Source organism: Temnothorax longispinosus, chromosome 2 (genome assembly GCF_030848805.1).
Source record: "Temnothorax longispinosus isolate EJ_2023e chromosome 2, Tlon_JGU_v1, whole genome shotgun sequence".
NCBI classification, from domain to species: Eukaryota; Metazoa; Arthropoda; class Insecta; order Hymenoptera; family Formicidae; genus Temnothorax; species Temnothorax longispinosus.
Genome location: NC_092359.1, coordinates 18,605,504 through 18,630,905, shown reverse-complemented (window position 1 = coordinate 18,630,905; position 25,402 = coordinate 18,605,504). Strand labels below are relative to the sequence as shown.

Here is a 25,402-nt window from a genome sequence, read left to right as displayed (position 1 = left end):
TCAATTTTCTCATAGGAATTTTTTTCCTTTCAAATCTTTATTTCTTTTACTCTAATTAAATAAATAAAAAAACTGTTTCTCCTGAATTTTTTTGTTTTTAAATCAGTTCTCATTTTTCAAAAAAAAAATGATACTTTTTTAACGATCTTGTTGTCCCTTGTTGTTCTTCCTATTTAATTTTCTTTGCCCCCAGCCCCTCACCTGAGAACAGAGGAGCTAAGGGATACGGCAGCAGAACACTCGGCGTCAGAGAAATCCTGTTCCGGAGTGATGCTTCTCTCCCGGGTGGAATGCACCTGGGGTGTACCTGGACTACGACGTACTTTCTTCATTCCCGGCGTGAATTCAGGATTACCTCGACCGCTTCCTCTACCTCTACCCATACTTGTCTCGCTACCTTCCTGGCAGATCGACTCGGTGATAATTTCCGGAATTCCGGGACGCCTGCTGTTAGCAAAGGAGGATTTTTGCTGTTGGTTGCTATCTTCTTGCAGGCTGTTGCGTCCTAAACGGCGATTTTTTTCCTGGCTTACGATACTTTTAGCGATGCAGGCGGCGGTATTGCGGCACGGTGTCCGGCTATTAGAGGTAACTGGCTGGGCCTATAGGATAATATTTTGTACATTAAAATTAATGTCTGTTTTAGAGTTTGTAATTTAGAGCTTGTAACAGTAAGCTAATTGATTAATTGAAATATTTAACAATAAAACATAGAAAAACTATGGAGAAAATTGTGCCTCTATCATATCTTCGATAAACGGAATTAATTCAAAATTGAGTGAAAAAAATTTGTAAATTGAAAAAAATGTGCAATAAATCTAGAATATTCCATATTTAATTCAAGTTTTTAAGATGACATACGCAGGACGGGGTGTGTTCCCTTTGGAAACGCATTTCATCTCCAATTTTCATCTCATCTTTCGTCGAGGAATCGATTTTCTCTGAAAAACAATTCTCCCTGCTTGCTTTAGAGGTCCTCTCGTAGCTCTCACCGTTCACCTTCGTTTTTCTGGTCAATTGCTGCGCTGCGATCTTGTCTTTCAGTTCGCGCACTTGCCTCTCCAATTCGGCCACTTCCAGCTCGCTCTCGCACACTTTCGGAATCAGTGACATCAGATGCCGTTCGGCCGCCTTCTGGATCATCATGGCGGACTCTAATCCACTTGTTCTCGTCGTGTCCAATCTAAAGAATATATGTCTAAAGAGTCACCAACATAATTATATTGTACAATGTTGAAACACTAGATGATTCGGAAATTTTAGTTTTACAAAACATTTTTACAAAATAAATATTTTTCTGATAAACTGCTTATTGATTAGATTTCATACTTTACATAAAAAAAACGTCAATTATAAAAATAATTTATTCTGGGAAACAAAAAATACAACTTGATACAATAATCTAATAGTTGCTGCGTTAATAAATGTTTACTCACCTCAATGATTCTATCAGTTCGGTGAAGCCATCTGGTGCGCGCGTGGCTTTTCTAACAGGTGTTGGCTTATAATCTGAACCATCATGTCTGGATGCATCGTCACCCAGATTGTTTATTCTCAGAGGAATCGGCTCAAACATCCTAGTACAAATTGCAAGTCAAGATATAATATAAAGAAACTTTCGTCGCTCGTTTATTTCTTCTCGTGGCATATTACTCATTTATTTTACTAAATATTTTTTATTAATCGTGCTATTCACATCTTAAACAGTTGTTTGTACAAAAATTACTGACAAATTTTATATTAATATTTAAAATAAAGAGTCAAATCAAAGATTGTTTTACGAATGAAAGGTATCTAAAGGTAATTCTAAATTAAATTCTGCGATACTTACCCTCGCTTATGCCTTAGGAACACATGTCGAAACTTGTGGGTACCGTGTGTTTCGGAGGTGGAGGCGTTGAGGAGGCAAGTGAGGAAGAAGTCTTCCCTGCAATTGTTCTCGGAGAAGTGCGAGGCAAATTGCTTATGCAGTATCTTGTCCCTCATCGTCGGCATCAAGCTACTAGTATTTCTGCGGAAGTGGAACCAACCAATAACCTGCTTGCTCTTGTCACGCACAAAATCCTTCAATTTCTCCTTGTTGACCCGGCCGGTGGAGTCGTGTAAAAGATCCACCAGGGGACACGTCACAATGGTCTCCACGTCTGAAAGTGTTTGCAGCGTTTTTAATCGAATAAATTATAACAATAACAATAATGAAAATAAAGGTCATTGCACGTAACAAAGTTTTAGTTATAATCGTAAAGCCGTAAAAAAAATAGACCAATCACACTCTAATTCTTCGAGCTCAAGTCGAATAATTGACTGTGATTGGTCTATTTTTTTTTACAGCCTTACGATTATGACTAAAACTTTGTTACGTGCAATGGCCTTAAGAGTAACAGCAACAATAACAATAATAGCAGCAATAGTCATAATCAAGCCGTGAAAGTTGATAAGGTTTTATCATCAATTATCTCATTCCGGTTTACATTATTAGACCGATTAAGTCTTCCTGACAGACGCAGATAATAGAAAAAAATATCTGAACATTTAAATTCAATTAAACTATGAAAACAACCGAATATCTAAACTCAACACATCTTAATATGGCTTTTTCTTATCTAGGGTTATCTAAAATTTCTCTTATCTAAAGGTTCATAAAACTGAAAATATCCACCAATTACGTTATGTGTGAACGTTACCATTTAAATTTATAATTATATACTCTATTCACGTAGCAGTTTCTATTAAATAATTACGCTCCTCTTGCGTAGAAATGCACGCCAGTTTTCTGCTTTAAATGTTAATATACGATATACTTGTTTTAACAAAATTAAGATTTTTAACTTGAAAGTTTATGACACTTCATATATAAGAACTTTCGCATTTATAATGAATAATCGTTGAAATAAATCGTTAAAATAAATCGTTAATTGAGCCACAGATATATTAATTAATTCTCAAGCCTTAACTACTCCAGATTTTTATTCATTCGCCGACAGACTTCTTAATCCTAAAACCATGCCACCTTTCAACACTTCACCGTTCTTCCCGCAAAACGGAGTGATTTTAAATCTCTTTATAAATCCGACTTTACAGTACAAAAAAGCTACCGAATACTCTTCGACTCTCGAGATAGAAAAGTACTTTAAACATTCGTAACGTGCACTTTTTATCTGCACCTCCTGCAGTTAAAAATGGATTTGTCCCCGTGTCGAGGTGTAACTTCTGCACTCGAACGCTCTTTTTCTCTTTCGTTGTTTACACGAAAGACACGAATTATCGAGGCGACTATACTCACTAATGTGAATCTTGACGGTCTCCACTTGATTGTCGGAATCGGTATAGGTCTTGACGATGAATTCGAGCACCTCTCCGAGGAGGAAGCCCATCTGCAAGAATTATACGTAACGTCAGTTTCTCTTACCGTTGGCGAGCGTCGTAGCGCCGAGAGGTTATACGACAGTGGAAATACCGTCCGCCTTCCAGGGACGGAGTTTCGCACGCAACGAAGGAGTCGTGAGAATTTGTTGACAAGATCGATATGCGATTCGTTTTACCTGCTCGCCGACGCTGCGCACATTTTCGTAGAACAGCAGCGAAAGCGCCGTGCCCGAAATAGTGACGAGCAAGTCGCCGTCCGCCATGTTGACGACGATCGCCCAACTTTGACACTGACGTTATAGCCCGATAGCCGTGTATGCAATGCACTATGCGCGCACAGTCCGCAGGGTGCAGCAATGCAATCGTTGCACGATTGCGTTCAGAAAACCTGAAAATATGCGTCTTATGTAATTCAATATAAATATATGTAATTGATCGGTTTTTTTTAATATAATATATATACATATTTGAATGTAAATTATTTCCTATTTAAATCATTACGATACTCCAGTTACTCCATAATTTCTCAAATAAAAAAAAAAAAAGAATTGTCAGAAGTGGGATTCGAACCCACGCCCACAGAAGTGGACTGCGACCTGAACGCAGCGCCTTAGACCGCTCGGCCATCCTGACTTCGTTGATGCTCTGCTCATCAGGGCCCAGTCAGACTCAAACTCGAATGAGTCGCGCAGTCGAATGACTCAGGATAAAGTAACTTTTTGGTATTCGATGATTTTAACAGGTGCGAAAAGCCTCATCTAAGATCTCGAATGGCAAAAAATATCGGGATGCCTAAGAATTGTAGTGTAGTCTCTCAAGGCGATTACTGACTCCGATTTAAATACAATTGAAGATGTATGTGGGAATCGTCGAAGTTTCGGAGTAAATTTGAATGAGTAATTGATGAGTACTCGAAGAGTTCGACAAGAATTCAATGTCTCGAACCTAAGTCGGTCGAAACAGAATCTTTTGTTTCAATTAAATCGCAACAATTCTATTGGTTCTCAAAATTCGTATATATTATTCGCGAGAAATTCGATTCTTTCTAAGGTCAAAATATGTATGTACATCTTTTAACATTTAAATACAATTGAAGACACATAAGAATCGATAAAATTTCGGAGTAAATTAAAATCTTGGATGAGTACTCGAAGAAACGAGAGTTCATCGGTATCTCCTAATCGAACCATAAATCAGTCGAACAATCGCGGATCAATAATCTTTTATTTTTATTAATTTTATTTTATTCGCAGGATTCTCAATTGGAATTCAGAATTCGAATATTATTCGCGAGAAATTCGGTTCTTCCTAAGATCGAAATATCCATAAATATGTACATCTCTTAACATTCCTTTCGAGATAACGAAAACAGTTCATTCAGATCGGTCGCAGGTTTGCAGAAATTCGCTCTCGAACTTCGCGAAGTCCGGGAGTTGATTCAGAATATTCATGAGTGCGCGTATGTTGTTCGAGAGCACGCGGTAGCGCGGTGTAGCGGGAGATAACGAGACGATCACAAGTAACGACACAGCAAGTAACAGAAAAATAAAGTTTGTATTTACAAAATGTAGTGTTCTTTTTTTCCAGCGAAGAAAGCGAAGCCGTGAGGGCGCACAGAAGTTATACGGCAAAGCGGTGAAAGCAAGCGCGTGCGACTATCTATGCGAAAAGCGGTTTAAGCGGTATAGAAAAGCGGTGACTAGCGGTGATCTGCGAGGGAAATCGATTCCGCGGCGCAGCGGCGGTCCTTTTATCACCTCCGAGGCGAAACTCCCTCCCGGCAGATTTCCCAGAATTTCGGGAGGGTGATTGGCCATCGGAGCCCTACGTCACCGTGTGGACGTCACCGTTTTCACGTGACGATCCGACGGGAACGTTACTTGGTTCTGACTGTTTTGTTTATAGCATGGATCTTTCTTTTGTGAGAGCGTTGTTGTTTGACTTTATTTGCGCGATCGGTCAACCGTGGCTGTGTTATTGCTAACAATTAGCGAACTTTCCGGAATGTAACGAAAGATCCATGCTATAACGTAACGAAAATTATTCCTTTGAAGCGAAGTTATTTAGGCGAGTATTTTATAGAAAGCGTGCTTGCGCTGACATGCAACCGAACGCGATTTCCTTGCGATGCGACTGATCGCGATCTCAAACAAAGGTCAAAATATGTACATCTTTTAACATTCAAATACAATTGAAGACACACATAAGAATCGATAAAATTTCGGAGTAAATTAAAATCCTGGATGAGTACTCGAAGAAACGAGAGTCCAGTATCTCTAATCGAACCATAAATCAGTCGAACAATCGCAGACCAATAATCTTTTATTTTTATTAATTTTATTTTATTCGTAGGGTTGTCACTTGGTTTTCAGAATTCGAATATTATTCGCGAGAAATTCGGTTCTTCCTAAGATCGAAATATCCATAAATATGTACATCTCTTAACATTCCTTTCGAGATAACGAAAACAATTCATTCAGATTGGTCGCAGGTTTGCAGAATAAATAGCTCTCGAACTTCGCGAAGTCCGGGAGTTGATTCAGAATATTCATGAGTGCGCGTATGTCGAAGGTAAACTTCCGTTCTCTATTTACCCAGAGACCTTGGATCCGCGGATCTGTGGATGATCTCTGAAACTATTTGTTGCATTCTTGAACTAAGACCTTTGTTCCCCCGCGTGCTTGAGTTTTGGAATGTATGAGTCACGACGTCACACGATCTTCGGACCGGTAACGGAGGCTGCGTCAGAACGATATACACACGTGTCTACGGATTTACCTCCCGTTAATATTCATTAATCCCCCTATCAATATTCATGTCGCGGTATCGCTCTCGCGTCTCGAGATAGTCGCGAGGAGTTGGACAACAACCCGATTGGAGCAGGTTGCGAGCCTATACCTATACGCGAGATATTCATCTCCATCTCTATACACTTTTGGGCTGTGCCAAAAATACATCGCGCGAAAATCGCGCACGCGATCAAGGCGTATCTACTAGAACCAGCACAACGACGTACGAGAGGCACGTATACATACGAGGATGAAGCTTGGCTATATTTGCAGCCGCGAACATCGGCTGCACATGATGTAAGCCCACAGTGTTCCCGAGAGTGTCGTGATTGCTTGCCGCTAATCACGACCTCCAATCGATTTTTATTACATCTCGCTCGCGTGTCCTTACTGTTTCTTCTTCTTCTTTTTTTTTGTTTTGTTTCGCGAACAATGACCGAACAAGTTTGCGACTATGTCCGGGAGAAATGGGAGCACATTGACCAATCGGTGAGTCGGTGATCCCTCCCTCCTTTCACGGCATCCTTGACCCTCGTTGCGTAAGTACCGCAAGTTTTTTGTGCAAAACTACTCATTCCTCAACATACCTCCGTGAAAGGACCCGAATAACCCTCGATGTGACACATCAGCGAGAAGCACGTGATCCTCGTATGATTTACGACGTGGGAAAATGTCCGATACCTCGTAATGCAAAACGAGATCTATAACTAAATTTGTAGATCGTATCGCAATTTCCGTCGTGCTCCGAAAAGTTGTTCCCCGGAAGGGAGATCATCGAAACCACGCGATTTCGTTATCTAATTCGAAAACAAAATCTCAATCAACAGGCATGATATTATATCATTTATCATAAATTTTAATCGTATTCACGAGTATTTTACATAACATTTTTATTTTTGTTACTTACGATATATAGACCGCCATACAGCGGCTCGTTATTGCGCGTGTCGCGATGAAAGACTGTCGGCAGGAATGAAAAAGGAGGAATTAAGTCGCGAAATGACGCCGACGGATCAAATCCTTCCTGGAAATCGATTCGCAAACATTTTCTCTATCTACGTATAACAAATAGAGTGCTAGAACGCTAAATAAGCTAAGTGCTTCCTATTTTTAAACTAGTTTATTGGCACAATAAAGATATGACAATTTATGGGCTTGTTTGGAGGTACGATGTTTTATTTGTCTTCGATACATGGCGTGGCACAAACCTGTATACGTTCCCATTGCTGACTGAAAATCAGCCTGTTCTACTTCTATTTTTTCTGCCGCTATACCGTTCTGTAGGTATTTTTATAAACGTGAGAAAATAGAGGCGTCTCTGAAAAAGAGAATACTTGACCAATCTCTCTAATATTCCGAACATTTATATATGACGGACAAGAGATATCTGAAATTTATTTCTGAAATAATGCGAAATCCTGTGAGAATGTTTGAATCTCGTGCCAGGAAGTTACGTTAAGGTAACGGCCCGCTCAGGCGTAGAATGATCCTGCGGGAAGCGAAATGGCGGGGTGTTCGAATCTTCCTCCCGATATGTTTCAAGGTCGGGTACTTGGAGCCGTCAAATTTTTTTCAATAGTTATATATAGATATCGGCTATGGACTACTCGCACCTAACAAATTCATTAATTCTTTGGCGAAAAATACAGGATGTCGCATCGCGATTTTCGCGAGGGGTCCACTTCCAGAGCTATCGCCATTATAGAGATGCGACATCCCAGCCTCCCTGATTCTCTCATTTCATATCCTTTCCCCCTTCTAATCCCCTTGCATTGTTCTGTCTTCTCTACTGATACAGCATCACATTTCGTTTCCCTTCTCGGAAACTGTTGAAATCTCGGCGATACGAGGCTGATTTCGGCTGACGCCACTACACGATCGATTTTCAATTCTCATGCGCGTTACCATTTCGAAAGACGAACACCTTCAGATGGCGCTAAAAACGCGTCGGATAAAATTATTTCGCCGGAGTTTGTTAAGGTCAGATGTCTCTCGATATTGTTCTCGGGCAGTTAATAATCGGGCAGCAGTCGTTTGCCAAGTAACCAGTATCGAAATTGCCGTTTTGCTAGGCAAGTGTAAGAGAGAGATCAGGGTCGGGGTCGAGGCCAGGGTCAAATTCAAGGTCAGGGTCAAGGTCAAGGGCGAACTGACGAAATGAAGACGAAGAACAGGTCGTTATTCAGCAGAATATGCAAGTGTTACAGCAAGAAGGAAATGTCGTACGAACCGGATGTACGGAGATACGAGATCAGGGACTCGGGAACGTCCCTTCGAGATCCGGACGCGTGTCTAAATCCGACAGACGAGGTAATTTGTACGTTTCTTTTGCGTAGGATTTCACGTGAGAAAAATACATCGCTATTCGGGCGTCTTTATTCCTGATACTTAGACACTTTTGATTTCTTTCGCACAACTGTGTCTTATTAGTATGAATTTAATTGCCAAAATGAAAGAAAACAATAGTCGTATCGTTAGTTTGTTAGAAATGCATTTAATGCGTCTTATTAGTCGTAATTCAATTTTCCGCATGTTTATTGTGTATTTGGATTCTTTCCTTGTGAAGACTTCATTGCGAATTTAATTAAAGAAATAATTCTTAATTAGTAACTCTGGTCTAGTTTTATTATATAATATGTTTCATATGAAAAAATCCATATACAGCGTTATTATTTCAATACTTATGTGATTTTGTTATATGTGATTATATTCACATTTTATATATTAAAATATTAATTTTTGAAAAAAAAAGGTGTAATATTTTCTTGAGAGCAGATTTACTTAAGTGCTTCTTAGTTCTGTGTTTTTAAAAATATTTCAAACGAGACAATTGAAAATTTTTAAAATATGTTTCTAAGATATATATTTTAAAGAAATCTTAAAAAATACACGAAGTAAACGAATAGAGAAATATAAATTATCATATTTCTCGTTTTTGTCTTGATTATTATCGATTTTCGAGAGTAACATGTTTATTTTGAAAATAACCGTATGTTCTCAGGGCATGTCATGTCATTGTGGTGTCCATATATCATCATACAATATTTCGTTTCTGACCTTTCTCAAGAATTATTTATATTTTTAAAGGAAGGTATTTATTTCTTGCGAACACACATATGGAACACGGATATATGCCCGGAGCAAACTTGGTAATTTTCATAACAATCGTTAATGAATAATCATTATCGTATCAGGTTATGAAGGAAGCATTCGTACATTTTGACTAAATGCGCGGATTAAAAACGTGCAAGATGTTGCGTAAAATAATTGAAGATAAATTAAAACTTCACTGATAATAAACATGTCGAAAAAAAACATGTAATTGATTTGATTAAAATAATTTGATAACTGCAAATAATTCGAGATTTCTTATCGGAGATACATTTGCTTATGTAAGAAATTATATCAATCAGCTAGTACAATCTTTCCAGCCAGTTACGGTACTCATTCGAAGACCTTGTTGCAAGAGCAACGAAGTGGAAATGTGCACCCCGGAAGTGTCTAACCAGGCAATCTAATCTTTTTATATTATATTATATTAGTTTATATCAAATTAATAGATTCTAAAAGTATAAAATTGTAGGAAAAGAGAGAAAAAGAGAAAGAGGGTAATAGAAAATATTAGCAGATAATAATAGATATTAAAGATATATAGTAATATGATCCTCCTATGAAATATATATTTTGATTCCTAAATGTTTGCGACTTTCTAAATTAAATTTATAAAAATATTATATTTCGATTAAATTCTATAAATTAAATTTATAGAAACGTAATAAATCAGGACGTAATGGATCAGGAGATTCATATTATTCAAAAAATTCCCTATTTTTATACGACGTGACAAAAACAGCTTGTTTCGTCTTAATAACTTTTTCACTTAGGAAGAGTCATATTAATGTGAAAAAAATAGATATTAAAATGTCTTCTCATTTCGATAAAAAAACGTTATTGAATCGTTTTAATTTAATGCGTATTTTATTTAATCAAAAATTACCTAAATTATTGCTTGAAATGAGGGTCAATATGGGTCGAATATAGATAATTAATTTGTTTGAAACTGATATGCTGAGTCCATCCTCATAGTCGGTCGCACATTAATATATTATTACTTTGTATAAAGAACTCATCGTATAAAGGATCTCAAACGCTCCGACTCGATGCCAATTTAAAACTCCTAATTCAGATGTCTAAAGTTCATATTTTCTAAGAAACGTGATATACGAGTGATTCATTAGGAAAAAATTTGTGCTGTTAGCGAAAGAGGAAGATTGTGCGAGTAAGCTATTCTTCCTCCTGTTTTTGTCACCGGTCGCGTTTCGATAGATGAATGCCACTGGGATTACTAGGATTACAAGTACAGAAAGTATTTTGTACGTTTACGTAATATTTAGCGTGACGCGTAATTTCTAATTGAGAAATACGTTATTGATGAGTAGTCAATACGTCGCTAAATTAATAATAGCGCGTTTGACGTCGCTCGCGTGACGTCACCGACGTTGAATATTAATAACGCGATACAAGTGTTATCTCATTCTGTTTTGTTAAAGAGCTTCTTAAAGCATGGAAAAAAGTTCACGGTTTGTCGCATTGTAACGGCACTGCATTACAATTTTTTCTCCTCGCCTGAGAAGAAGTTAGTTTTTGGAAGCGAATTTTCAGGAATTTTGTATTCTTAATATATCTCTACGTTTCTTCTTGCGCAATAAATCGCAAGTTTATCGTGGCACCTTTTACTTCTTTTTTTTGTATTTTAATTACGCATCTTATTGCGTGGACCCAACAAGTTTCAGAAAATAAAGAGAATCATTTATTGTAGAATCGTAAATCATTTATAAACAAAAATTATATCATCAATTCGATATCTTTCGATCATTCAACAGCGCTTTTCAGATGTACTTATCTCTTAAGATATGACTTATATGAAAGTTTTTTTATTGGTCACATATTATAATTTTTCGTGTTTTTTTCTTCATTTTGCTTATTATTTTTTCCCTTGAATACAGATATTCTCTTTTGGGAGCAATTTTTTTCTACTTTCTCTGGCAATTTCTTTCAATTATCTTCTTCTGTTGAAGATAAGCCCTTCTCAAGTCCAGAATTTGTTGTAAGCATCCCATTGTAAACTATAAGTAGTCGTATATACTTTTCAATTTTGTTCAGAATTCGTCAAGATTTCTCACGTGATAGACGCACACTTCGCCAGCTTGCCCGTGCTTCTTTTTCTCAATCACGAGCGCAAAAAAAAGATTGGGGTCTAAAAAAATTAAATCATTATCCGTTCATGTGACTAACCGAGATGCTTCTATTACCTGCATCGTGATATACGGCGACCAATGGTCGCCGTATATCACGTATTATATTACCATGCACAGTTCATAGAAGTAATGACTGTAACCACATCGTGCACGGCTATTACGTAACATCGCGACGATTCTGTTTCACGCGACGTTCGAAGCGTTCGCTGAATCCTATCTGTCTCCACTTACTTCGATCGTATACAATTGTAAAACGTATTCTTGTCGCATTAGGTACGACGCACTCGGCCGCAAGGCTAAGTAACTCGAGGCTGTTATCTAAAGGATTGGGTCGTTGCATGTAAAATGTGGGACTTCAAAAAAGTTTTTCCGGCACACTCTCGCAAGTGTCTCGCGATAACCAAGTACCGCGTGTGCGAGGTGATATGATTCGTTCGTAAAATAAATCTTTTTGTTTTGTTTTTCGCGAAAAATGCTGCGACTTTTCAGGTTGCAGTGAATTCCCGAAAACGCGAACACAAATTAGAAAACTCGTACGTTCCTCTTCATGAATTTGAAGTGGGGTGTAACGTTGTAAAAAAATACGCGATAAGATAATATGTTAATTAAAAAAACAAATGCCGGAAGTCTTTTAACTTAAATCGTTACTATCTTTGAGAGCAGTAGCTTAGAAGTTTGAAACCTCTCAACTTTCAAGGCACGGATAAGCTCGGAATCACGCACGTGAGCGCGAGGTGCGTACGTGAATATTCGAACGTACGCACTTTTCTCGTACGCGGCAAAGACAGAGAGAAAAAAAGAGAGAAAAAGAGAGAGAGAGAGAGAGAGAGAGAGAGACACGCCTAAAATATATGCCAAAACTACTGTGGACATCCTTTCAACGTTTCCCGCCATAGCCGACGGCGAACATTAACCGCAGTTTCTTCGCTAGACATAATATTTGCGCAATAAATATATCGAGAATGATTAAGTACCGTTTATCATCTTTACTACGTTACAGAAGCGAATGCATTATATATCGCGCAGTCGAAGAACGTATGTGTTATGATAACCCTAACAAAATATTATTGGAGGCCTAAAGACAATCTTATCTAAACACACGGACTTTGATCGTCGTCGATAAAAGAAAAAAAAGAGATTTTTATGCGCGAACCTCGTCGTTCACACGAATAATGTTTCGGCATTTATCGAGGAACGAAAAATCCGTGTTGATACGCAAATCCGCCGGATGAACGATATAATCGGGAATCGTTGTTTAGCTTGTGCCGCGCGGAGTCATCGATAAGACGATTATCAATTACAACTCTGACAGGGTTATCAACGTCAGTTGATAACGAGTTCATTGAAAAGAAAAAAAATCCCCGTCTGGCTCGATATTTGTGTACCTACCAAATCTGATTTTTTCGGACAAGAGCTGCTCTCTCTGACCTTTCTCACTAAAATAAGAGATCTGGGATTTTACGCTGTGTCGTAATGTTTAATAGGAAAAAAAAGGAGCAAAATACACAAAAATTATTTTTCTGAAAGAGAATTCGTATTTATTAACACGAGACGTAAACCTGCGTCGTTTACTCTCCATCTGGATACTAATGGTTAGTTTTTTCGTTAGTTTTTTCATATCAAGGAAGCATATCAAGAGACAGTAGTGTCTCGGGCCAATTGTAAATATACACAACGCACCGTGCTCGCAATGTCAGAGCCATTATTCCTTTTACGTCCATTTCTATCATTGCAAATTAATTTCAGTCTGGATTTAACTTACCTTTTATCCTTTTCTATATCTCTTGGAACTAAGAAAAGATAAAAAGTAAATTAAACTGAGATTAAAGTTAATCATCTGCATTGGTAGAAATAGACATTAGAACGGAAATTGTCATCAAGAATTTGATAATATCGGAAGATAACTCAGAAAAGATAAGGAATTAATTGTATAAGTATTAATGTTGAACAATTTAAGGGGGTATTCTACTGTAAAATGCGCACAAGAAACCAGTGAAAATTGTTAATATCAGCTTTATGTATATATTTTATTATCTTTAAAGAACATAAAAGATATTTTTTTAAGCTGAATTAATGAATATAAATATTAATTAAACCCTATCGAATACATGGCAAAAAAAATGGTGCCCATGTTTGTGCCCATTCTGGTTGTCTGAAACAAAAAATTCAAAAAGATTCTTAATTAGTATGAGTTTGGCTATAGCAGGAACTAGAATGGAATAAAAAAATAAAAAATTTTTTAAATGGCGGCATTTTGAAAATTTAGTATAAATTTTCTTAATCTTTCGAAGGTTGCCAAAATCGTAAAAAATTTTTTTATACTTAATTCTAGTTCCTGCTATAGCCAAACTCATACTAATTATCTTTTTGAATTTTTTGTTTCAGACAATCAGAATGGGCGCAATCATGGGCACCGTTGCCATATATTCGATAGGGTTTAATTAATATTTATATTCATTAATTCAGCTTCAAAAAATATTTTTTATGTTCTCTAAAGATAATAAAATATATACATAAAAAGCTGATATTAACAATTTTCACTGATTTCTTGTAAAAAAATCCTGAAAAAAGCGCATTTTACAGTAGAATATCCCCTTAACAAATAATAACATATCGAGAAAGATTTATTTCGTATTCATTATTAAAATAGATATCTGCGTGACATTTTATAAAACGAAGACAATCAGTATTTAAAAAAAACTTTTTTTCTCCGTAAAAAACGAATGAGTCAAAATTATATGTGATTATAAAAATTATTTCATTGTAGTTTCCTTTCCTGCAGATATCCTCGTATTCGTTACATTTACAATTTACAATGCAAAAGAAAATATTGCACTTTTGTTATATTTATTCTTCGTTCAATGCTTCTCCATAAGTAATAAGATATCGAAACTAAATTGCAATAACGACGACTAAGACGAACGCTATCTTATCGATCGTGGCTTATCCGGCTTATGTTTATTGACAGTTCAGAGAGACATAAAGTTTAATAAGGCTCAGTGTCTTAGTATGAAGTAATCTCTTTCGCAGAATTACAGATAACACGACGCTACGTGCTCTATTGCATCAGATTTTTAACGATTGATTCACACGACGCTTAAAATTCGCCAAAATAAAAACAATTCTGAATTAAAAACAACAAAATGCAGCTAAATATTATATTTGTAATATCATGTAATTTTATCGTCTAGTTTATATTTACGTCAGGCGTATAATTTTTTACGCCATTAAAAATGCGAAAGGAAAGGGAAAATCATGAAGAGAAAGAGAGAGAGAATCGTTAAATTAACAAGATATACACTGAAGAAAAAAGAGTCTCTGAGATAATTGTTTAAAGAAATTCACTTAAAAAAATATAGAGAAAGCTAGAGAGAGCGAAGCAGTTTGTACAGTAGCAGCACATTTTCGTCTCTTTAAGGAGAGACGTGGTGACGTCACCAGCGAGGGATTGAACGGGCGAGCCCCCGTAGGTCGACCAATCGCGACCAGACTTTCGCTCCCACATGTTCAAACCCGCTAGAATGTTGCATCACCCTTTAAATACTCCGTCTGGAGCGACGGATTTCATCACGATGTGATGCAATCGATCTTCTATAAATTTTCTAGTATTAATTAATTAATTAATGATCAATACAGCTCTGCCATCTGATGGTACTCACTTGAATTCATCCATAAATGTTTCTTTTTTTTCATTCATAAGAATGATATAGATTAATCGAATAGAATTTTATATAAGCCGCTGTAAAATTGCTATAAAAAGAAATTTTAGAGCGGTTTGTGCAAACAATATTCAATTTTAGTGACTTTTTATTTAAAATAGATATTAAATTACTTCCTCCAAATTTAATCATAATATTTTATTGACTAATATGTTCAACGATAAAATTCGTAATACAATTTTTCAAATCTCGTTAAAATTATTTTCCACAGAGTATCTAAAAGAAATCTTGTTGAGGATTAAAGGCGACTCGAAGGAAGGAAACGGTATACTTTATCGTATACTTAAGTAATTAACGAAAATAAAATTAATTATTGGTTGGTCAGACAGTTCAGACAGTGATAAGTACGGGAAATACCCGCTTCAGGAAACGTTTGATCCATTTGCCCTTGAGGACGAGCCTCCACCTTAACAGCGAATGCATGCGAGGGGAAAGTTACCCCTCTTTCGCTGCTATCTATTGCCACCCCACGCACTTCTTCCACCACTAACCGATTGGCCGCAGTGCCGGCTCATTACATTAGAAACTGGGCAATCTCGCGTTTTACGATTAAGTTTATTATTAAATTTTCTATTTAATTTAATCTTTAATGCGTTAAAAAAGAATTATTTAATAAAATTCAAAATAAATTAAGTAATCTTAAATTAATCTAAAATTAATTAAGTAACTGAAAAAGAAAGAAAATAAAGCGCGTTATCTCAATTTTATTTCCGATAAAATAAGTTCTATGTATAAACAGCTTTTTTCAATAAAATTATAATTTTTCAAATATTTGTGCGCAAAAACTTTCAATGGTAATGAGTTTTAAGTACATGTAGATTGTAGATATTTACACTTGATTACCTCACTAATTATATTAATCACACAAATTGTCATGTTTATTAGTATTCATACAATCTCTCATAAAGTGTACTCAAAATATAAAATGCGATAATATCTTAAGATAACCAAAATCGAAAAGGATAAAATATAACAAAATCAAAAATCAAAAGATAATAAAATCGAGAGTTTTATATACCTACACACACACACATTTTAAATGTACGAGTGTCACATAAAACTAAATCTTTCAGGAATTCAATTTTTTCACACGTAATAATCCAATATAATAGTAGAATATTCCGTTAAATGTCTTCATAGAAAAAGGACAAATCTTTTGGTAACTAGCTGGGTAAAATCGCGGGTGAATCGAGAAACCAAGTTCATCACTGGTATCATTGCCTCCTCCATGGCCTCCTTTCACCCCACTATGAACACACAGTTCCATTCCCTCCAACAGAATCGCGCTCGTGGGGAACGGACGGACAGGCGCCGTCGGCCGTCGTTCCAGCCAGTCGCGATACAAAGTTCAAAGGGACAGCTTGTAACTCGTATATTCATCAGGAATCGGAAACTTCACTTCCTAGTTGAGCTAAGCTAAGTCCGTCGATCACATCGACGACGCAGTCGAAAAAATACGTAGGAAAGAGAAAAAAATCGACGTGCGTTCGATTTACGTTTTTTCTCCTGTCGCTGGTCGTTCAAGTCAGCAATCACGAAGCTGCTCGAGGGCTGTGCTACCGAGTGCGAGGTTGGGAGGGCCATGAAGACGTCCACGTTATCGTGCGATGACTTGATCAAGCAGGAGGTGAGCTAGTGATCGAGTAATGGATGATTAGAAGGAGCAAAATATGTGTGTCCGTGTCTCTGTGTATGTCTGTTTGTTGTGGCATTGTGTACACTTGGATTAGAAGACGTTTGAAGAAAGCTCGGTAAATTAAGCGTAAGACTCAGGTCAGTTAAAAAAAAAATGAAGGTGAAATCGCAGGTGTTTCATCATATAAATAATTGGCGTAATATTATGTTGTATATTTGTTTAGTGGCCCTATAATTCCCATGACAGTTGAACCAGATTTAATTTAAAATTGGATTTTTATCATGCATTTCTTCGAGTCACCTCATGCACTTGGAATGTATCGAGAGAAGATTAGGGATGTCGAGGACAGGATAGATTGTAAAATTGGAGCCAAGGTTAGAAAGCAAGGTCGGAGAGAACATTAAAAGGTGGAGAAAAGAGGAAAAAAGAGAGGGGAAAGCGATATTTATGGTTATGGCAGGACCAAAGTAATTTATTGATTATTTGTGTATGCGTTAAAATAGTGTGAGAGGCAAGAGTTTAAAGGACAAGATTAGAGGAATGGGTCACCGACCTATATATATGTATATATAGCAGGATGCAAAAAATTGAAAAGTCTTGAGGGAAAGAAATTAAAAAAGTATAAAGTACAATAATGAATTAATAGTAAAATAATTATCAATTTTGTCTCAATTATAATTAAAAGTGTGGTAGTCAAATAAAAAAATACTAAAATTATTTAAATATTAAATATTCGAAGAGCCGCCGAATGAAACTTTATAGCGATGGAAGAAAAATGTCTGTGTGTGATTATGTTGAATGATAAATCGACTCTTTTTCAAATTTTTATTACATAATTTATAAAGTGTTAGAAATGATATTAGAGATAACCGAATAGATTAAAAGGATTAAAAAATCAGAAAAAACTAATACGAAAAATGAAAGTTCAATAGAAAAAAAACGAGTTCTAAAAGAATTCAAATGATAAGAGATTATACGATGGCCAATGATATCGTGGTGATTCTATAATTATATTGTTAAAAAATTGAAAAATTTTACGAAGATTTTTATAGTCAAACTCCTTACATATTCTTTATATTTTTAAAAAGTCAAACGAAATGAACGGATACTTCCGATATCATAATAAGTGACTTGAGAAATTAAGCTTAATTGAGGCAATTAAAAATTGAATGACATCACTTGTACCGCGTGATGAAACAAGGTATAACTTCGAAATTTTCCATGGAATCATTATTGTACAATGGATCCGTTATCGCACTTCATAAATTTTCTACAAAAGCAGAAATAGATATGAAAATATATAAATAATAGAAGTTTCAAGAAAACGAAAATTTATTAACCGACAGCTACAATCGCATGTGCGCGAAAGGATGCTGTGTGATATAATTGATTTCGCGTAAGAAACGCACGTCTCTCTCAAATGTCAACAACGTAATAACGGAATCATTAAATCATATTCGCTGAGAATCGTCTCGTATATCATACTGTAACGTTGGCGAGTAATAAGAAAATAAGCAAATGATTTAGTGGCTGTTGCTGCAATAAACACACAGAATTCCATTAACTGGAAGAACGAGACTGATATAATTTGGTATTACACAGAAATTATCTGACGCATGATCCAATTAAAAATTAACTGATATGTTGCCTTTTCTCGTTTGATCTGCACGACGCGTCGCTAATCATTTTCAAGGAGAAATAACAAGTAAAAAAAATTACATAATACACACATGTTATGAAGTGGGAAATAGATGATGGAATCAGGCTAGATAGGCTGGAGGATAAGAATGGAATGTAGTTAAGGGTTAAATGTATAGCTGCGTGTATCAGTGATGTCAGACGAGTTCGCAGTCACAAGGCTGCTTATTCCAATGCGCGATTCATTTATTTTCTTCGCTTTTTTTTGCGAGCAGCTTTGAAAGTAGTTGAATCATGCAATTACCTACGTAAACGAGACTAAACGGTAAGTGCGAATGCAAATCGGTATTATCGAGAGAAACTCTGACCGTTGTACTTTATTCTCTGAGACGTCTTCAATCGTATTAATTCGACGCGATTTAATCAAATTTCGTAATAACATGTGGATAATAACATATGGATAATACATAAGTATGTCCAATACATTTCTTATTAATTTATACATATATATTTATATATTAATAGAATATGTATTTAAAAATATATATTTAGATATATTTATCACACAAATTATCAAACGCTTTATATTTTGCATTATATTTTGCAATCATACATTCTATTTTCGTTCAGAACTTGTGACACGCATTATATTGCGCGATGAGTTGTAAACGGATTGATTAATGACGAAAAGAGTGCGAATCTGAACCTCCGACACGTTCTGCCACGTGTATTAACCCACGTACTTTTGCATGCGGTGCGTGACTGCTATCGCATATTCTACTATGTTATCCATTCATGATGAATTCTATTGGTCGCCGGGCGGGTGTGTCGGTGACGTCAGAAATCGATGTTTCATTACGGTCTTGGTGGGAGAAAGAACGTACGAAATTGGCGGGAAATATGATATCTCTCAATCGTTTCAAGTGTCCTCTTCCGTTCAGTTAAATATATCTTCTATTTTTACCAAATATTTACTGAATTATAACAAAACAATATGCAAAGAAAAATCGTAGCATCTAAACAAGTTGTTACTTTTCACTTTTCATCCCCATATTCCATTTTTTTTAACGTACACTTTAGCATATGCTTAAATACACGTCCTCTCATTTATAAATTCCTCATAGTTTTTCGAAAACATCAAGCCTTAATGCTCACAGCGGTAAAGAAAAATAAGAAAGCTTGTTCTTGCGTGTGCTACATTAAAATGCACTTAAGATCAAGTTCTCTTATCTTTTTTTTTACATCAAGCATTGAAACTTCCGCGAAACAATGAGGAATTTATAAAGAAACGTCAGATTATTGTCCAAACAAAATTTTAACGTATAGAGACATGAGAAATATTTGCTATCCAAGAATTAGAGAATCGTAATTTTTTTTATTCTATAAAGGGTTAACGCGCAGTTTAACACAATCGCTCCTAAAATAGAAAGCACGATTTTCGGAGTTGGTCCGGGAGTTGAACTTCTCGCTGACGTTTGATGTCGGGGGTCAATGAGGAAAAGACCGATCGTTTTTCGCGTTCGAAGTCTTTCCCGATATTATATGCGCATCGGAGTAAGAGCGAGAGCGTTATGCAATGCTCGCAATGTTCGGCGGCCGCGTTGCGCGGCGCGCGTGGTGCCTAAGGACGACTCAAGGTCACCCAATAACACCGCCGCGCGCGGATCGATAACGAGTCTCATCGTTCGTTTCTCCGTTCGTAGATACGAGATGCCTGCAAGGACCTCGTCCTATCCGATGACCAGCTCCGGCTGGTCATGCAGAAGCTCACCTACGAGATCAACAGGGGCCTGTCGAAGGAGACCCACGAGGACGCGATCGTCAAGTGCTTCACTACCTATGTGCAAGATCTCCCGAATGGCACCGGTAAATGAAAAAACATAGCAACGGCCGTAAATCACAATGCACTTTGAGATAATTTTAATAGTGTCGCGAGAGAAAAATATATGGAATTTACAGAAAATAGAGAGTAATTCATGTTGCCGAAAATCTTCATGTAAAAATGGAATGTAAAACTTCATCAAGCGTGCATGTAATTGTACTTTAGTATTAAGATTTATTTATGACAGTGATATTATCTTTATTGAAATCGCGATGATTATCGGTATGTAAGCCGGAAATGAGGCGTATCTCTTTACAAGCTTAGAGAGATTAGATTCTGAAGAAAAAAAGATAGATTATAGAAAGATAGAATTCATTGAACCGTGCAAGATTGTGTTTTATTATTATTTCTCTAGCTTAAACATACAAAAATATATATCAAAAATTAATTAAATTATTTCATTTTGTTTAGGTAAACTTATTAAGATAGTTAATATGAAAATTAAAAATTAATTTAGAAATATCAAATATCGATAAAGAAGAATTGAAACAAAATTGTTCAGGTCTTGAAAGAAAATCTAAATTAATGGTTACTAATTTTTCTTCTTAGAGAAGGGCAACTTCCTGGCGCTCGACCTGGGTGGTACAAATTTTAGAGTGTTGCTGATCACGCTGGATGGTCAGAATTTCGATATGAAAAGCAAGATCTACGCGATACCCCAAAGTTTGATGCTCGGAACCGGTATCCAGCTGTTCGACCATATCGCTCAGTGTTTGGCATTGTTCGTAAAGGACCTGAACATGCAGAACGAGGTGCTACCGTTAGGCTTCACCTTCAGCTTCCCCCTGACCCAATACGGGTTGACACAGGGCCACCTGGTGAGGTGGACCAAGGGTTTCGATTGTAGTGGCGTGATCGGGGAGGATGTCGTTGGCCTTCTCGAAGACGCGATTAGTAGAAGAAAAGTAAGTGCGACGTTATGAGTAAATCTAACTCTTTTTTTTTTTTTCAAATCTAACTCTTGTTATTCTACAATTGTTATTCTCGATTGTTGTAAGAGACGTTTGAAAATATTAATATTTATATTATACAAGGATAAATTAAACGGCCCGAATATAATTATTCCATATTTCCCACAGGACGTTAAAATCGACGTGTGCGCAATCTTAAATGACACTACCGGCACTTTAATGTCATGCGCTTGGAAGAATCGAAACTGTCGAATCGGCTTAATCGTCGGTACGTATACATTTATTTTTATTAAGAAATTTCACGTATAATAAATTATTATCGTGGCAATATAAATATCAATTAATGTAGGTGAATAAATTATATTCAAACCGAGGGATAAAACGACTGAGGGCATTTCATCGAGGCATTGCTAGGAATTACTAGGAATTAGTGGACATTGGGCGGCATTAATGGGCCTTATGGGGTCCATTAATTCCTAGTAATTCCTAGCAATGCCTCGACGAAATGCCCTCAGCGGTTTAAACCCCTCGATTCACACTCAAATAAGTTTGCAAAATTTAATGCTAGATCGCGTAATAAAGTAATAATATTGCCGAATAAAATTAAACTCTCGGTAAATTTTATCGCTAGTTCTATCCTCGAATATTAAATACATTCATATATAAATTTGTTTATCTTTTTTATAATTTATTTGAAATGAATAAAGTTCTCACGCAATCGCAGGTACTGGAAGCAACGCCTGCTACGTCGAAAAGACACAGAACGTGGAGTGCGCGATTCCAGGCAACTATGCCGAGCACAAGCCTCACATGCTCATCAACACAGAATGGGGTGCGTTTGGCGAACGTGGCACGCTAGACTTCGTGACAACCGAGTTCGATCGTGCCATAGACGAGAACTCCATCAACCCTACCAAGCAGCTGTTTGAGAAAATGATCTCGGGAATGTATATGGGTGAACTGGCGAGGCTGGTTCTCGAGAAACTGGTGAACGCCGGTCTTCTCTTCGGCGGCAGATGCTCGCCCGATCTCAGAAATCGCGGGAAATTCTTCACGAAATATGTCTCCGAGATCGAAAAGTAAGTATCGATTTATTTTAATCGCGTATATATAGTTAAAAATCTCTCCAGTCTCCTCGTAAAAGCTACGGATGGATTATATACGCGATGGAGCCGTGATTCTTAATTCGTTCGCGTGTTTGCTTGTCTAATAAAATTAATCATATAAAAACATCACTTATCGATAATTAAATAGAAAAAAAGACAAAAATTGTCGAAAATTCTCATCCCGTGTGATTGAAAATTAACGGAAAAAGGATCGATTTAACGATTATTAAAATATTGCATCTGTATTTCAGCGATCCGAAGGGAAGGTACACGAATTGCCGGGAAATATTGGCCGAGCTGGGAATGCGGAATGTGACCGATCAGGATTGCGAGAATGTGAGATACGTATGCTCGCTGGTGTCGAGGAGAGCAGCGCATCTGTCGAGCGCGGGGATAGCGGCGTTGCTGAACAAAATAGGAGAGAATAACATCACGGTGGGCATCGACGGGTCGGTGTACCGATTCCATCCGCACTTCCACGATCTCATGAAGGCGAAGATCAGCGAGCTGCAGAACTACAAGGTGAGAGAACGATAATGTAGAAAAGAATGGAAGAGTATTACGATTACAAACCAGTACTCTTGATCTTACATGCAACACATCCAAAGCGTTAGATGAAGCAAAATTGAAGCACAAGATTTTAAGCCAGAAACTAATCAGGAGTATATAACGGAAATTGTGTTTGTTCAAGGAAACAAACCTTTTCGGATGAAATAATGAGTGTGAAATAACGCTATCCGACGAACAGAATAAAATTTAGAATAATATTTATTATTTATTCCCACAGAAAAAAAAAACGAAGTCAAATCAAAACTTATATATTCAAATTAACGCATTCGTGTTGTTTCGTATATATGCAGCAATCTCTAATCTTTTTATAAGAATTTGATAATCTTAAATTTCAGTATTACATTAGTTTTTGGTTGAACGATGTATGTAAAATGACTTTGTTCAAGCAAGTTTTCTTCGTTTAACGCAATCTCATTTCAAGATTTCCACATTAAAACTAAAGATATTGTCCGATAAAGAATATTCTTTTTTTTCTATGCACTGATTCCATCAACTTGTTTGTTGCAGTTCGACTTGATGCTCTCGGAGGACGGTAGCGGCCGTGGCGCCGCATTGGTCGCCGCAGTGGCGGCGCAGAAGCGGTGAAGACGCGGTTGTCGGTAGCGAGCTAGCTGCAATTCAATTCAATTACATATGTACTATAAAATCGAACGACGGTATGAGAGAACTGATCGAGTGAGTGAATGAGGAACGAGTGAGAGCGACCGAGTACGGGGAAAGAAATTTGGAGATCTTTCTTGTGTTCGTTTTAGCTGCACTTTTTACGCTCCGTCTTCTTCCTTCTTTTAAGACCGTTTTTTAGATCTTTTGAGGCTTCTTCAAAGTTAGAAAGACAATTCATAGACGTATTCAAATGTCGAAGAGATATAGATTACGGGTCCGTTTTATATATAAAAAAAAAAAAAAGATTTTAAAGCGCATTGGCTTAATACGCATTGGCACGCGTGTTTCCTGCCTTGTTTTGAGAGTGCAGTTTAAAGGAGATGAACAGAATAAAAATAAAAAAAATATTGCGCGATGAATATTTCTTGTACATAAAGCACAAAAAACAATAACTTAGCAGATTAGAGGACGGTGATTACTTAGTTAATGTTCTTGCGAGAAACCGGAAAATCAAGGATGTACATATAAGACATCCTTCCTGCGGCGATCCAGTACGACGATCGCTAATTAGCGTGATTCATTAATGATTCGCATTATCGATTCGTTAGCGTGAGCGGTTAATTAGCCCGTGATTCTGCGAGGAAATATTAGCGAGAGAGAGAAAGAGAGAGAGAGCGTTAGATGTATTTGAATAAAAATGAGAAAATTGTCGGATATATTGAACCGGCAAGAAAAAATGTCGAGTGGCCGTGTTGTCAATTGTTGATTGTTAATAAAAATATTGAGATGAGTGTAAACGAATTAAATCGATAAATAGATCATAGCGATGAAACGGCAAGAAATTAACACAGATTCGAGAATAAACAAAGTTTTCCATCGATATTCTGTACTGTTTCAGTTGGTCCTTTCATTTTATTACACGATACGTCCTTGAATCTCAATCCGAATATTTTTACTTCAAATTTTCCACCGATTTGAAAATGATCTCAAGGTATATATCGAGTTGGCTTTATTATAGCTATCGGTCGAAGATAGCATACGTATAAAAAATTAAATTTCAAGGAGAAAAAAAATACTATAGACCGCGCGACATCATATTATTCAACTGCAAATAAATTTAAATAGAATTTTATCTTAAAACATAGCTGCGCAACAATACGCAAAATTGTAAAGTTTAATGTTGGAAAGTTCGAAATTATCTTAAAAAATTTTATTAAAAAAAAAAATAATCTTACTTCATCCTATATTAGTTATCTTTTATTTATTTACGCCGCCTTGTATATTATATTATTAAGTTATTACATATCTCTGATGATTGCATGCGAGATAAAGCATTCGGGGAATATTGCCGGCTATTAATCAAGCGCGGCGTGTATCTCCTTATCATTATCGCGATAAAGTCTAATGAGATAAATGATAAGGTTCGAGAGTGGCGTCGGTTTTTTAGTGCGCTTGTTTTTTTCAACGACACCGTGTACATTTCGAAATTCGGAAATCCGGCAATTCTTATAAAATTCGCGAGCTTTTTTCGTCGCTATGCTGCGACGACTGCGAGCACTCAAGTCGGTGAGTACTTATTAAAATATAATTTTAAGTCAAAAGCTAATGAAGCGTGACACGAGATTAAAATAATTTTCCTGCTTAATACTTTCGATCTTATATCTCATCCTCGGTTTTGATGAAGATGATTGTATATTAATCGATGAATTTATAGATAATATTACTATAAGCAAAAATTATATTCCATTATCCGTAAGATTACATAGAAAAGAAAGTTTTAGAGAGAATATTTTAAAAAATATTTTCTTTCTCTGAGGAAAAAAATATTTTAATAAAAAGTAAAATGTAAAATGTATATTGTATAACAACGATATTTGAGAGTGATTCCTCCTTACTGCCGTGTGAGACGTCGTCACTGGAAATT

General features: G+C 36.5%; 2 protein-coding genes and 1 non-coding gene across 7 annotated transcripts in view; 1 reads left to right on the top strand and 2 right to left on the bottom strand.

The window, feature by feature from the left end:
* LOC139808603 (BRISC complex subunit FAM175B) overlaps positions 1–25,402 on the bottom strand; it is a 30,474-nt gene that overhangs the window by 549 nt on the left and 4,523 nt on the right. The window contains exons 1-7 of one of the 3 annotated variants that reach the window (XM_071770767.1): positions 4,929–5,076; positions 3,543–3,754; positions 3,284–3,374; positions 1,832–2,144; positions 1,437–1,577; positions 862–1,198; positions 202–602 (exon numbers count right to left, since the gene is read on the bottom strand). In XM_071770767.1, coding sequence (XP_071626868.1) covers positions 202–602; positions 862–1,198; positions 1,437–1,577; positions 1,832–2,144; positions 3,284–3,374; positions 3,543–3,629 — 1,370 coding nt within the window. In that variant the 5' untranslated portion in view covers positions 3,630–3,754; positions 4,929–5,076. Of the gene's footprint in view, positions 1–201; positions 603–861; positions 1,199–1,436; positions 1,578–1,831; positions 2,145–3,283; positions 3,375–3,542; positions 3,755–4,928; positions 5,077–25,402 lie in introns of those variants that run through there. The other 2 variants (XM_071770766.1, XM_071770768.1) reach the window with 2 other exon arrangements.
* Positions 3,916–3,999, bottom strand: Trnal-cag (transfer RNA leucine (anticodon CAG)). The gene has a single exon. It is a non-coding gene; the product is annotated as a tRNA-Leu (tRNA).
* On the top strand, positions 6,483–24,358 carry Hex-a (Hexokinase A). 3 transcript variants are annotated; one of them, XM_071770764.1, is made up of 7 exons: positions 6,483–6,644; positions 20,110–20,272; positions 20,838–21,193; positions 21,368–21,467; positions 21,924–22,278; positions 22,557–22,827; positions 23,383–24,358. In XM_071770764.1, the coding sequence occupies exons 1-7, from the start codon at positions 6,588–6,590 to the stop codon at positions 23,458–23,460; spliced, it is 1,380 nt and encodes a 459-aa protein (XP_071626865.1). In that variant the 5' UTR covers positions 6,483–6,587; the 3' UTR covers positions 23,461–24,358. The 3 variants fall into 3 exon arrangements, with proteins under 3 accessions (XP_071626865.1, XP_071626864.1, XP_071626866.1); XM_071770763.1 differs by lacking the exon at positions 6,483–6,644 and adding an exon at positions 8,152–8,465; XM_071770765.1 differs by lacking the exon at positions 6,483–6,644 and adding an exon at positions 16,439–16,759.

Bases quoted from the DNA above. Each gene is read 5' to 3' on its own strand.
- Hex-a (XM_071770763.1), top strand. From the start codon at position 8,313: ATGAAGACGAAGAACAGGTCGTTATTCAGCAGAATATGCAAGTGTTAC. The intron at 21,468-21,923 runs GTACGTATACAT...ACGCAATCGCAG, and splicing joins TCGAATCGGCTTAATCGTCG to GTACTGGAAGCAACGCCTGC. The intron at 22,279-22,556 runs GTAAGTATCGAT...TCTGTATTTCAG, and splicing joins TATGTCTCCGAGATCGAAAA to CGATCCGAAGGGAAGGTACA.